A 14,591-nucleotide genomic window follows, 5' to 3' on the forward strand; every position below is an offset into this window, starting at 1 on the left:
ATTCTATTGGACCAAACTATATAATATCGGATAGCCCAAACTGCCCAGTTTTAATGGGCAGTTTGGGCCTGTACAATGACTTACAGATTAATGGCCATGAGATTCACTTATATTTGTCAAACTGACTTAATCCACGCCTTATATACAAGTTTATTTTCTGTGGCTTATCACAATGTTTGAATGTGCAACATCTGCCACTGTGACCAAAACAAGAGACGAGTTGAAGACTCTGTGGGCTGGAAACTTTTACAAGTGAGTGCTGTTTGTCTCTGTATGAAAAGCACCAGTGTTGCTTATAACACTAATGATGACTTCAACAATGACAAGTCAAAATGTTCTCTGAAAAAAAACTATATGCATGAAAAAGAGTGTCTGACTATGTGTGTCTACAGATGTGCTGGTGAGTCCTTCTTACCCATTGAGGCGTTTGCAGGAGGCCACTAGTGTTTTGTTGAGATGAGGCAGAGAGCAGGCTCCCTGCTTGACTGCTTCAAGGTCCAGAGCATAGCTGCCCTTCAGGTACTCATGGGAGATGGTGCTCAGGCCATTTGCTGCTGGAGCACTAAAACAAATTCAAAAAACGTCTAATGAGTTTTTATAACCCTTGTCACTACATACATATAATTAAAGTGCCATTCTTTTACTTTATTGCATTACTGCCATAAGTCATAAATACATTTTTTTAACTTTCAGCTGATACTTAAAACAGTGAGTACAAAAATTGCAGATAAATTACATCCCTTGCATCAGAAAACAGAGAGATGTCATGGACTTCATGTCCTATCTACAGTGCACATATGTGAGTCTGTCAGTGCTACATCTGTGCAGTCAGGATTTTTAGAAATCACACACTTCCTCTAACACAGACAGACTTATGTCTACCTTGCCACCCACAGACACACACAAACACACACATGCCTACACAACCAAGTGAGCCAGCAGAATGCCCCCAGCCTCCAACACACTGGCAAACCAACTATACTTGTACAACTAGTTTAAAAGTTTGTGTTACAGACCGTCACTGCGGTCATTTTAAGGATGCCAATGCTTTGTAAGCTCCCTTTTTAGTTGTACAGAAATACAGTACAATACCTCCTGTGGGGCTTTTTCCTTAGCAAAAACACAGCTGACACACAATTCAACAGCTTGCCAATTTTTTCTTTTTTTTCCTGACAGCCCATACGCCACTTTCATTACTGCCAAATAAAACACTCAGTTTGCTGTAATCTCTGCAACTTTACCTTTTTTATGATAACAATCCTTTAATATTGGCAACATTGTGGCTTTTGAGTAACTAAAGTAAATTTCACTCCACCAAGCCTTTTTTTAACATGCAAAGTCTGCAAACCAGCAGACTGCTGAAAATGTCAAATGTAAAAGATTAGGGGATGTCTTGTTCCTTCACCGTCTCTGATCTATGATGTCTTTTGCACTCATTTAGGAAAATTTCATAAATCATATGTAGAAAATATCATGGCTAATTCCTATGACCGATTTTGAGCTTATTACCATAACAATTTGACATATGAAGACCAATTTGACATACTGTATGAAGACCACTGTGATGGAATGGACAATTTTGCTTCATTGATTTCACCTACAGTTAAAACTGATAAAGTTTATTGCAGCACGCTAATTTGTGGTATTTCTTTCATCTCTGGTAAAATTCTACATGTAGTTAGTTATTTACATCTTGCAAAAACTTCAGTAACTTTTAAGTGCGATATAAATGTCAGAATTATTTTTATTCTGCCTCCAAACTCCATTTGGCTTTCAACAATTACATGATTAATGTTTAAAATGCCTTCTTCGCTCATTTGCTGCTCATGTGATTCCTGAACAAACAACAAGCCTCCACTATTGAAGAGCTGTCATGCTGCTGCGCACCCTGCAGGGAGACCCTGCTGCACCCTGCAGATGCAGTCTGGGAAAAACTTTCCTGAATTTGCAACAACAGACTGGCAAAATCTGTTCATCAGCTACCATCATCCATTGTGTGGAAGTATTTCAGATTTAGAACTAATGGGTATAAATATATTAATATACTTATTTAGAAGAGAACAACGCATAGGCCAGGAGTACATAAACTTGTGTCTAACTTGTTAAATCACCTGAAAAAAACACCACAAACTGCAGTGCGATAAATGCATTAGGGCCAAGAAGAATAAAGGTCACTAATGATAAATAATCAATCACAATGTTGATAAAAATAATTGTGATTTTCATTTTGGCCATAATTCTGCAGCCCTGGAGAGAAGGCACTCATTTTTATTCATTAATATACACAGATCTGAGCAACACACACGTGCACACACAAACATCAAAGCCTTGCATCATCTGTGATCCAGTGTGGTTTTATACCAGGATGTGTATAATGTTTGATATTAATATATAATAACGCTTACTGTGTGAAGCGTGCATGTGTATGTCATGCGACAGAAACAATGAAAGTGAATGCGGTATGTTTTTTTGTTCATATAATCACTGATACATCAGTTTGCTATTTTGGTGAGCGGCGCTGACCTTATTGCCTTCACAGTGAAGCAACATCCTGCTTCTGTGTGTGCGTGTGTGTGCTGCGTATGAGTGTTTGTGTGTGAGATTTCAAAATATGATTTCATTTGTGCAACTCATTGTTAAAATGTTGGTTAAGAGACTCCACAAGTAAAATGTGATTTGATTCTCAGTGCTAAGTTATTACTATTGTCAACTTGACACAGTAATCCTCATTGACTTTGTACCTCTCTGTGGGTGTGTCTGGACCAGGGGGAGTGGAGGTGGAGGCAGAACGAGGGGGGAGGGGTGGCTTCTCATCCTCCCCATCTATTAATCACAGAAAAGAAGAGATAACATGTGACACAACAGAGACAATCACCACACATGCAAGTGTGCTTGCATGCTTGAGATACCTGAATAGTCCCTGTCATCGCTGACAGCTGTTTCCTCTCTGTCCACAGGGTAAAGCAAGGTGGTGACCAGACCCTGGCTGGGCTGCAGGTACAATGACACCAGCTCTGGTAATGTCTTAAACCGCTTAGGCTGTACGCCCTGAGATGTCTGAGAGAAAAACCAGAAATACTTAATTAATCCCCTGGAGTATTTGGTACACGTCATAATTGCTCATAGAGAAGACACAAAAATAACGCACAGCAGGAAATTAACAAAAGTTAAACAGTTAAACAAAACTTCTGCAGTATTACAAGGATTGAACACTAATCATAAACATCCAACTAAATATATCAAGGTGAAATGGCAGAAAGAACTCAATGTGGAAATCTCAAATGAAGACTGGCATAACATGTGGAAGATACACCATTCATCCACTAATGAGCAAACCTGAAGGAAATTCTCAGGATAAATTCCCGACATGGAAAAAGTAAACAGCTGTTCTGTCTTCAGAAATATTAGCAAGAGTGGGGTCGTTTGATGTAGACCACTCTCATGTTTTTTGGAAATGTCAGAAAATAATAACAATTTGGGAAATGGTATGCAAGGAGTGAAAGCAAATACTAGGATATGAGGTCCGTAACAGTTGTTTGGTGCTTTATCTATGTAAACTGTTTGAAGAAAATGTTATTGCTAGTGATAGACATTTGATCAAAATACTGCTAGTGGCAAGAAAGGTATCACTGGGAACTGGGGTAAGGAAACGCCACCAACAAGGGACCAACGGCTAACAATTGTGGAAGAAACCTTTATGATGGAAAAACTGACGCACATAATGAGACTACAAGAAGCACAACTAGAGAGAAAATGGGAAAAAATGGACTCTGTGCAGAGCTCAAAAAGACAACACTGGAATGTAACAATGATTAATAGATATACTGGTCTTTAAGGATGAGAAAATGTATATGCACCCGAGCAGTTTATGTTGTGTTAGCTTTTGTTTTCTGGGGTGGCAATTTCTCACAACTGACATGTCAGTGTCTCTAATAAAGGTGTTAATAAAGATTTAAGTGAAAAAAAGAGAAGAAATAGAAAAACAAAGCATGCAAGAAAAAATTGTGCATAACGCCACAATATGCCTCCAAATATATATATATATATATATATATATATATATATATATATATATATATATATATATATATATATATTTTTATACACACACAAGAAACTTACAAGAAATATGACATGTTGTATAAGAAATGTAATAAGGATTTAAAATTCTGTGCATGGTACTACAAGTGTGCTAAATATAAATGCAAGGTATTGTATAGTTGAAACATTGTACAATGTATTGCAAAGCTAAATTAATTATTGCGCAAATAATGTAGATGGCTTCAAGTCAGTAATGCCTGTTGTACAGTTTTGCTATTCAAACAGTGCAGTATTGCACAGTTCCAAAACAGAGGAGAAAATTTAAAGAGTGAAACAACAAGTGACAGAGAAGGAAAGTTATTTTCTACATGGTATGAACATAACAATAACATCCAAACTCCTTGGCTACAAGTAGTCATGTTATTGAAATCTCTGGTGGTTCCTATTGTTCCACATTTACTGTCGTGTAAGCAAATATGACCCAGAGGTCTAAATATAATTCAAACCAGGAAGAACTGTCTCGGTAAATACTGCTCCCAAACATATTCAGTTCCAGGAAGCAAAATCAAACTTAGACTCTTTTCAACGTCAAAACTAAGAACCTAAAAATCATACAGCAGGGACACAGATGTCTGAGATGTGGCCACACAGACAGTCTGAAGCACCATGTTGTCGTATGTGTGTGTGTGTGTGTGTGTGTGTGTATGTGTGGCTGCTGGTGGGGACTTCACAGCTGTTGGACATGACGCACAAAGAGGCTGCTGTTAGTGTATGTGTGTGTGTGTGTGTGTGTGTGTGTGTGTGAAAGAGAGAGAGAGAGAGAGAGAGAGAGAGAGCTCAGAGCCAACAAAAGCATCTCTGCCTGCCAGCTGCTACTGCGGCACATACAGTTTTTGCTGCACATGCACACACACTTGACCTCAGCGGAGTGTATGTGTGCGTGTGTGTGCGTGTGTGTGTGTGTGTGACTTCTCTGTACCTGTACAGCCAGAAATCCTTCATCATCTGGGAGGATTCTGTACGTGTGGACATGCTTCTGAAACCTACAGAGAAAGAAACACCAAAGACAAAAAGAGGTCAGAAAGTTGGTGCAAATGGAGTGAAAGACAGATGGAGGGAGAAATGACAGAAGAAAAGGAGACAACTTTGATTCAACAAAAGAATAACATTACAAGTCTGGCATGAGAACACACTCTTGTACTTGACCTCTGTGGGGGTGTGCTCATAGCGGTGTGTGTATGCATGTATGAGAGAAAGAGGGGGGTTTAGACACTGTAGAGAGCTTCAACCTGTTGCTGTCTGTCACAGTTGTAAGTGGGCCTTGTCCTTACAGTAGCATGATACAGTAGAGCAGAGTGGAACCTAGCCTTCACACATTGTTAAGTCAAAATGATAATACAGTTTAAAGAAACAAAAAAAAATCCATCATATTTCAAGACAGAGAGACTAAAAGGAAATCATCATGTCTGTTCTTAAATAACTCAAAATCTGCTATGTACTGCATTTCTTTCAGTCAACAACTACACATCAAACTTCAGAGTCTGAACTGCATTTCTGATGAACCACAACTTTTTTTCCCCAATCAATCGCAGATCAATGCTCTGACACTGTCATTGCACAGACATGACTACACGCCTGCAGCCACAAGCTGGAGTTCAATGATTTTCATGTCTGCACTTCACGTCTGCTCACTGGACCGGACACAAAATGTTCAATTTGCCAACCAAATGTTGTGGTAGACTTCTGTTGGTGTGTATACCGCATGCATGAGTTATGGTTGTGCATCTGTTTAGATGCGTAGGTGCTAGCTCACCAGTCTATGCAAAGCACTTCAGTAATGCTTTTACTGCTGCTTACAATGTGCTTATTTACAAGACGTGTGTGTGTATACACTGTATAAAATGAGGGGGGGATAAATCCATGTCGGGAATTCATCCTGCCCTGACCTCTCAGCTGTTTTTCCGGTCTTTCCAGGTCAGTGTTCCACAGCTAAATGCACAAATAAAACATGGACTGGATTAAATTAAACTACTGAAATAACTTTCTAAGAAGCTGTGAGAGTTTCTGCTTGAGCATCAGATTTAACTGAACTTTTTAATAGGCGACAATGTTATCATATTAGTTCTTGGCAAAATGGAAATGATTAAATATCACAATATTTTTTAACAAATACCTCACTATCAATATTGTGGAAAAATTGCAGAGCTGACCTAAATTTAGGGCTAAGTATCATTTAAAAATTATGATACCAGTGCCAATACAAATACCCTTAAAGTGATACTGATACCAGTACTTTACTGAATAACCATCATGTGAATGGAACTGTTGTGTTGCATAAAACGCCACCAGACACCATGAGTGTGCAGTTCAGCTAGAATTTTAAATGCTTTGGTGGCATTTGTTTCTGTCTGAGTGGGTCAACACAGGTCATCAAACCTGGTTTCCCAACCTTGAACCTAACCAGGGCCCAGCATAGGTCTGATGATTAGCTGAGGTCTGAAAATCAGCAGCAACACATTAGGTGGGCATTATAAAATCAAGTTAACATTTTTGGGATTCGATAGGAAGTTCCATACCAGACAATTTAAAAGCAATTTAAAACAGCTTCCAAGTACATATGAATTTAAATTGTAATGTGTTAAATTTGCTCACTGTGTTTTAACCTTTGGACAATTTACTTGTTACTGAAAGCAATTATGTTTTTACAGGCTGTTTATTGCCAATCTCTGCAGTAGCGGCTCTGATACCATAACTTACATCAATATTTTTGGTGTGCTTTTTTTGCATTCTTGCCTTTATCTGAGGCAAGAATAGAAGGGGTATAACATGCAACAAATATGCTGGCACAGATCTGATCCCATGGCATCGGAGTTAAACGAAATGTGCCAGATAAACCAGGACACTGAGAACAGAAGTTCCCATGTTGAATTGATGTGCAGCACATAAATCAGCTTGTTGCCAATAATAGTTCCATATATCATGACTCCAGCATTTGCTCACTGTAACAGTATAAACTTGATAAATATTTGCTCCTGCCTTTCAAGGCCCAGCTGTTAACACAGTCAGTAAGATGAACTGTTCCTTTTGTCTGTGTGGCCTCTGAAGCCATATCCACATTTAATCCTGTCATATTATGGACACAATGCATTGTAGGTCCAGTGGCACAGAATACATACACAGGAGTCACTGCAGTGTACAGTAGTGCAATTGTGTGTGTTTGTCTTCCTGTTGGCAGCTGATGAGATTCTCTGTGGGTCTGAGGAATAAATACTATTGTTTCAGTGGCAGCAAAGTTATAGCAGGGGGAGGGAGACAGAGAAAGAGTGTGAGGTTTATTATGGGATAGACATAGACCCAAAGCATAGTGTGTTTGTGTGTGTGTGTGTGTGTATGTTGTCAACAATAGTCTGTCTTGAGGGTAATGACTGCACCACTGACTCCCTCTGCCCTGCTGGCCTTAAGTGCCACCTCCCTTTCTCCTGTCTCATCCAACCGCAAGCACAAGCGCAATAAGTCAGTTCAGTCCCCACACTGTAAACTGTATGTGTATCGTGTATCAACACACTCCACACACCGGCTTAAACAATCAGCAAAAAATTCCTATATAATTCTTACGATACTTATCATTCAAAATGTAACCTGTGCCTCGCTGCTAAACTGAAACAAACTGGTGAAGTGAGCACAGGTAAAAGCCTCCATTCCCTGTCGATAACCCTCATTTATATTAAATTAATCACAAAGGAGATTTTATAGGAAAGGAGAAGAAGGGATGAGTTTTAGACAGATTCTTAGCTGTATCACAGTGAATGATACAGTTGGTCACTTTTATGAAAACACCTTTGTGTCACAACTGCTGAAACTGTCACTATATTCTGAGAGAAGTACGTGACATGGATAATCTGTGAAAAAAATCATGTCCCTCCTCTTCCTACTGCCACTAATGGCATTTGCTAGAATTTACCATAGCGCACCAGAAACAACCAGTCAGAGCCAAGGAGTCTCTAATGCAGCTTCCATGTTGGAAACAGCTAACTGAAGTGCCTAGCAGTGACCTCCAGCCAAAACAGCTTTCTCATTTAACGGCTAAACAGTGCACTTAAACATCTGGGGTGAGAAATAGACAATGTAGTAACAGATTCTTAATCCATATTTCATCACCCTAGATTTACAGTTTGACCAAAGTTAACGCAATAATTGATATGATTGACAGCTGCATTATACACTCCTTGGCCCCGAATGGTTGTTTTCGTTCCCTTGCGGTAAAGCTATTAGAAGTGCTACAAGGCAATACAGTAGGCAAATAAAAGACACAAACTACAGCTTTAACATAAGGTTGTGCAAAAGGGGGTTCATATCTATATGACAAAAAGTTTCTACTATTGCAAATCTTCCTCCCATTTAATGTGATCACAAAAAAGGAGGGACTGTAGTCATAATAACTTTTATAATACACAGTTGTGTCGTCTCAAATGCTGATTTATCAATACCTATCAATGATGAAAATTTAAAACTGATCCAATACTCATTTTCTGCAGTACCAGCTGCACTTTCTTGCTCTCTCTTGTTGACATGTTTAACACATTCATTCTGCTGTTCTTTACTACTAACAAAAAAAGAAGATGGAAAGAAGATGGAGTTATTGTTGTCATGTTGTAGCCTTGATATATATATATATATATATATATATATATATATAAAACTTTATTTTTTTTTAATAAAAACTTGAATTGTATGCCCTCCTAGTGGTATGAAACACTATGACAACACTAATATGTACAAACCTGAAAAACTGACTATTTAAAAAAAAAAAATATATATATATATATATATATATATATATATATATATATATATATAAATAAATTCCTAACCCACAAACTCCACAGGGCAATAAAAGTGTACATATACATATATATATACACCCACTCACACGCCTTCCTGGTGAGGAATGTTTTTCCAGAAACATCTAGGTTTCAAACACACGCTGAAACACAGAGGTCTTTGCCTGAACCCCAACATGTTTAGACACGCTTAACTGATACTAAATAACATCTTCCTGACAGGACAAATAGGAAAAAGTTCAATATGTCTGTAGTTGTTACACTGATGCATACACACATGCTTAAATTAAATATATGGCCTCACCTGATGGGCCTCTTGTTGGAATCTAAAATTTGTGGCACTGAAATGGGAAACACTAGAGAGATTCTTTAGAAAACTGTTTTTTAAACATTTCAATATTAAATCACACTGAGATGAATGACAAAGCTCTATCATACTATACATTATTCAAAATACTTTATCTGTACAATTTGTAGCACATAAATACCAAACACATCTTTCACACAATTATCAAATATGCTCAGTAAGCTGGTCAAAGTGGTCACTTCCTACAAAAGCCTGCATGCAAACACACGAAACACAAATTCTGCAGACTGAAATGTGCACAAAGAGGATGTGAAAGGCAAAGACCTAAAGACGTACTGACTGTGCAGCTTCTGTAAAGTCACCAGTACAAGTACTCTTCCCACCAGTCTATTCTCAGACAAAAGCAGAGTGGAAATACTTCCTAAATATACTCGAGCCTCCACATTTTTCAAAAAGGAAGTGCACATTATATGTGCATGTAAGTCGTAAGGGCAAGCTCAACAAAAGCCATGTCTAGTAGCCATGTTCAGGTAAACAGAAACATTTTGGCAAGCACATGTTTTGTTTGCAGGTACCTAAAATAGGTCACATGGTTTAAGCAGTAAAAATGACACCAAATTTTCTTGGAAACTTACGGTAACCTACTGGCAGCTGTAGTTGCCAGCATCCTACAGTTATTTTACAGAGTTACTACTGTAAATTACTGTACCAGTATATTACCATTGAATTTAATACAGTATTCTACACAGTAATGTGAGATTTACAGTGTAATATTCTGTGAAAATATAGCCAAATTCTAATAGTAATGTACAGCTTTTCCAAGAAAAACAGGAAATCTTGATGCTTATTGGAGCCAATATTACACTGTAAATCCATAGACTGTCACACTTTATCATAGAATACTGAAAAAAATTTAACTGTAGTATAACATTGAAGCAATTTCACTTAAGCAGCTTTTCCCATAAAATTACAGTAGTAGAAGAATGTGAGGTTTACAGTGTAATATTGGCTCCAAAAAGCATAAAGATTGGGCCGTGTTTACTACATTTTTTTAAAACTGTGCATTACTGTAAGAATTTTGCCATATGTTTTCACCAATTTGTTAGTGTAGTTATTCACAAAAAAATTACAAAACATTATTTCAGAGTGAAGAAGATGTTAATTCTCTTAACAGATACAACTTATTAGTTTACTAATACACAGGGCAAGCTTGTAACCAGCTAGTTTTACCTTGTTTGCTTTAGTAGCTTTTTAAGTAAGTTGAAGCATACAAGACAAAGGAGATGGTATCAGCATCAAGAGGTATAGACATGAGCCCTGAGTACGCCTCACTGAGGGCCATGACTAAAAACGGTGTGCTATTCAGCAGTCTGGAGCCTTTTCACACGTCTGGTGATTCAGATTTTACTTCCTGGAAATGCTTTTTTTAAAAACTCAGTAATATCAATACAAGCTCACGAGAGTCAACTGCTTGACCATAACATCTTTTCCTCTGCTGCTTCATGGGTTGTTGCAAAATCCTGGGTCATTGCTGTTCTCAGTTATGACTTCAGACAGATTGTCACTGACATACTGATCTATCAACATTGGTCAACATGAGCTGTGCCTGGGTGTTGGGGTGACTTGGCAGTACTTTTTCTTTGACATGTTTATGAGGAAACTCTTAGAGGTTAAAAGCAGTAAAATTGTTTGTAAATCAAATTTGACTAAAGTCTGTCCATAACAAGCTTCAGGCATCATGAAGGGAAACTTTCTGAGATGAAAAAAAATCCATGATGTGAAAGGTGAAAGGGGGGAGGAAGGGAGAGGTGGAGGCCGGAAGAAATCCGGAAACGCATGATGCATGGATGTAAGGAATGCTGTTGGTCTCAGAGTGACCTACTGAATTGGTGCATCCAGCAAAGAATGAAAACTGGATATCGTCTAATGTTAATTTTAATAATCCAGGAGCCAAAATTGGTTGCAGACTAATTTTTCTAGCTTTTTGTATGACAAAATGAAAAACATGTTAACACTGGCAAATATCCAGTCTAGCTGGCAGAGTACTATATAATCAGGTCAGACTACAAAATAAAATACTGTAACAGTGTCATCATTGGTGTAATACAGCATACGCACTGCTGCTGGTGTGCATGTATACACAAAATGTACTCAGCATGGGGTAAACTATCAGATAGGGGATGTAGGCTGAGTCAATGTCAGAGTACTATGTTGAATGGCAGAAGCCTTTTATTTCCTGAATCTCCAGTCAGTAGTCTAGGCATCGGTTTAACTTTGTGTGGGCGCTGCTGCAGGGGCATGAGTCATATTGGTCAGTTGTAAGTTTAACATCACCCTTTCCGCATTTATTTGACCTGCCAATACCTGTGTATTGAATCTTGGTCTGCTTGTTAGGTGGACAGAGAATGGACACAGCTTCTTGAACTATTGTGCAAAAGTCTTGGGCGACCATGGATTTGTTTTGTTTTTTCAGCAAAGTTGAATTGAGCATAGTATATTCATTTCTCAGTCGCTTTATACAGATAGAAACCAAAAATACAGGGAACATGTACAATGCATTACAACAAAACAAAAAAAAAGGCTTCTTCAGACTGAAGTCAATATTTGGCTTGAAATATGGAATCGTACAACCATGACAAACGGCACTCAAACAATCAATATGGAGATTTGGACATGTCTGGAATGCAATCTGTTATAATACATCAAAGAATTAGTGTTGTAAATCTCATATTGTCTGCCCAAGAGAGTTCAAGACATGCTAAGTGGAAAGGGAGGTCAAACTTAATATTTGCAACTTTAGCTTGGTGAAGTTTTATTCTGAAATATTTGCATTTTAATGCTGTAAACATAGTTCCTGTATGTTCTGGTTGTATATTATAAGAGACGACTGAGAAATAAATATGTATGATCATAATCACCTTGCTAAAATGACAAAGTTTAACTTGGCCTAAGACTTTTTTTAGTACTGTAAGTCAGGTAGTGAGGTTGTTTATTTCGCTTACTGAACAGCAAAATTGTCCTTGTGTAAATAAGGGTGGGCGTCTCATCACCGCTTTCAGCAAAGACTCTTGCCAGGCCCTCTAACCTAAACTGCCCTTCCTGTAATTTTATGATATACTGTGTGAGAAGATACTGTGTGTAACTTCTCAGCTAAGCAAGCTGCTTCACCACTGCAATGAGCTTATTGGACCCTTGAATTAAAAAATCAGCAAGACTTTAACAGCCCCAAAGACGCTTATATTTACCTCGACCGTCATTCAGTTTCAGTGCCCTGTAAAAACGGCGCTGCAGGCGACCACATCAGACACAAGACAGACAGGGACAGCCCTAAAGTTGTGTGCCATGCTGGAGTTTCACTGTTGGGCAGACAGACAGTCTCTCTCTGGCACTCACTGACTTCAAGGAGAAAGTAAACAAATGCCTTGTTTAGCTGCCTTATGTAGGTTTTAACTGCAATTTGACCAAATGGTGCAAGGAGAGTTTAGGTTAAACTTTTAAAAGTTTGTGTAGCTTAGCAGAGCAACAACAGACTACACTTAAACACAAAACCCAAGGTTCTATATAACCATATAACTCCTCCTCAGAGAGTCAGACACTCTGGGACAATAGACTAGATAGACTTAGACTTAATACGCCCATCTCGAATTATAATGCTGTTATTTATTTGTTATCATTTCAAATGTGCAAAATGTATTTTAAGGTGCAATATTTCTTTACACAATGTCTTAAGTGCAATAACTGGTGCAACAATTCAACTATTGTAATCCTCTGTGCAATTATTCAAATGTGCAAAATTCTTTCAACCAAAGAATGTAAGCTATATTCAACATGTAACTAATTTTGCATACTCATCACTGTTTTTCTTAGTTATGTATATATCTACTTGTTCTTTAGTATTGCAGCATTTCTATTTTATATTTTGACACACTTTACACACTCAGCACATTATATTAATAGGTTTTTACATACTATGTGCTCATATTTATTTCCGTTTTCTATAATTCTCCATGCTTGGCACCAGAGCGACTGTAACAAACAACAATTCCCCCCCGGGATCAATAAAGTATCTCTAACTCTGATTCCCTGAAGGCGTGTGCTAGCTTACATACAAACGTTAACGACCACTTAAACTAAAACCTTGGAAACTTCTCCTGGTAAACAAAGCCAAAAGCGGCCTCACACATACGCTAAGAGTTCATATAAACTTCTCTTTTCGGCGATAAAGTTACTTACAGTACACACAAAGCATAAGCCCCGTTGACACTCTCACTGTCCCGCACCAGGAAGCTGCCGTCTCTCCCGGCCCGGGCCAGCAGCTCCTCGGCCGCCGCTCGACTCAGGTCCCGGTGATACCACATCGGTGGTGTGGGCCCCAACGGAGAAACCCCACCACCACCTCCACCCCCGGCCATGGCCACAGCCCTTCAAACCGGGTTCAGCTCAAGCTGCTTCCAGACTTCTCCGAAAACCTCCCAGCCTTCCTCCAGACGAGAAAGATAATCCAGAGAGAGACCCTTAGAGAGCCGAAACAAGCTCCGAAAAGTAGCGTAAACGTTACTCCGACGACGGTTTGGAGGCGCGAGAGCACCGAGGACGGGGCTAAAAGTTGTACATTTGTTAAATTTCTCTGTTTGCCGCTGTTTCCTCGGTTCCTGAAAGACTCGCCACCCTCCTCTGTCGCTTCCCAGTCCCACGGAAATCAGGGTATGTAAATCCACACTGGAGACCGGGGAGCAAAAGCGGGGACGACCAGCGTCAAATGCGACATACTACCAATATGAGACACTTCCTTTCAGGTTTTTCAAAATAAAGCAGTCTGTGGGTGGATTTAGCATAATACACTTTATTTCAGAGGGAAGAGTTTGTTTCCTGTTGTGTCTGTCTGCGGGTAACTTGACAGAGTTCTCAGGAAAGGAAGGATGGATGGATAAAGAGGGATGGAGGGAAAGAGAAGAAAAGGAATGAACTAATTGAGAAGAGCGACAGCGGCGGAAAGGGACTGCATTTAGGGACTGTGTTTTATTTATCAGAGGCAGTGGTGGATGAAGTAGCCTACCTAAAAGCCATAGCCTAGCCTACTTGAGTAAAAGTATAGATTTCTTACCAGAAAATGACTCTGGCAGAACTTAAAATCACCAATGTATTTTTACTGTTTTGACTTTTGTTGTTTAATACTTAATTATATTTCTATTTCTCTATTTTGTTTTTAAACTCTGGCCTGCAACTTATTTCCATTGTAATGGTATCCATGTGCTGTATAATAATAATTATTTATTTTATTTATTTAATTTTTATATAGTCTATACTTTTTCATACATTTTTAGTTTTTAAATTTTAGCACTCTTGTATGTAAAGCATGGAAGGTGCTATTACTATTAGAGTATTACTTCAGTAAAAGTCTC

At 38.6% G+C, this 14,591-nt stretch overlaps 1 protein-coding gene across 1 annotated transcript in view; it reads right to left on the reverse strand.

The window, feature by feature from the left end:
• inppl1a (inositol polyphosphate phosphatase-like 1a) overlaps nucleotides 1-13,956 on the reverse strand; it is a 30,246-nt gene extending 16,290 nt beyond the window's left edge. The window contains exons 1-5 of the mRNA XM_042486791.2: nucleotides 13,423-13,956; nucleotides 5,021-5,084; nucleotides 2,910-3,057; nucleotides 2,742-2,823; nucleotides 416-562 (exon numbers count right to left, since the gene is read on the reverse strand). Of these exons, the coding sequence (XP_042342725.2) occupies nucleotides 416-562; nucleotides 2,742-2,823; nucleotides 2,910-3,057; nucleotides 5,021-5,084; nucleotides 13,423-13,601 (620 nt within the window). The 5' untranslated portion in view covers nucleotides 13,602-13,956. The remainder of the gene's footprint in view (nucleotides 1-415; nucleotides 563-2,741; nucleotides 2,824-2,909; nucleotides 3,058-5,020; nucleotides 5,085-13,422) is intronic.
• Nucleotides 13,957-14,591: the final 635 nt, after the last annotated feature.

The sequence above is a fragment of the Plectropomus leopardus genome, chromosome 6 (assembly GCF_026936395.1).
Source record: "Plectropomus leopardus strain MGB_pleo_1.0 chromosome 6, ASM2693639v1, whole genome shotgun sequence".
Lineage (NCBI taxonomy): Eukaryota > Metazoa > Chordata > Actinopteri > Perciformes > Serranidae > Plectropomus > Plectropomus leopardus.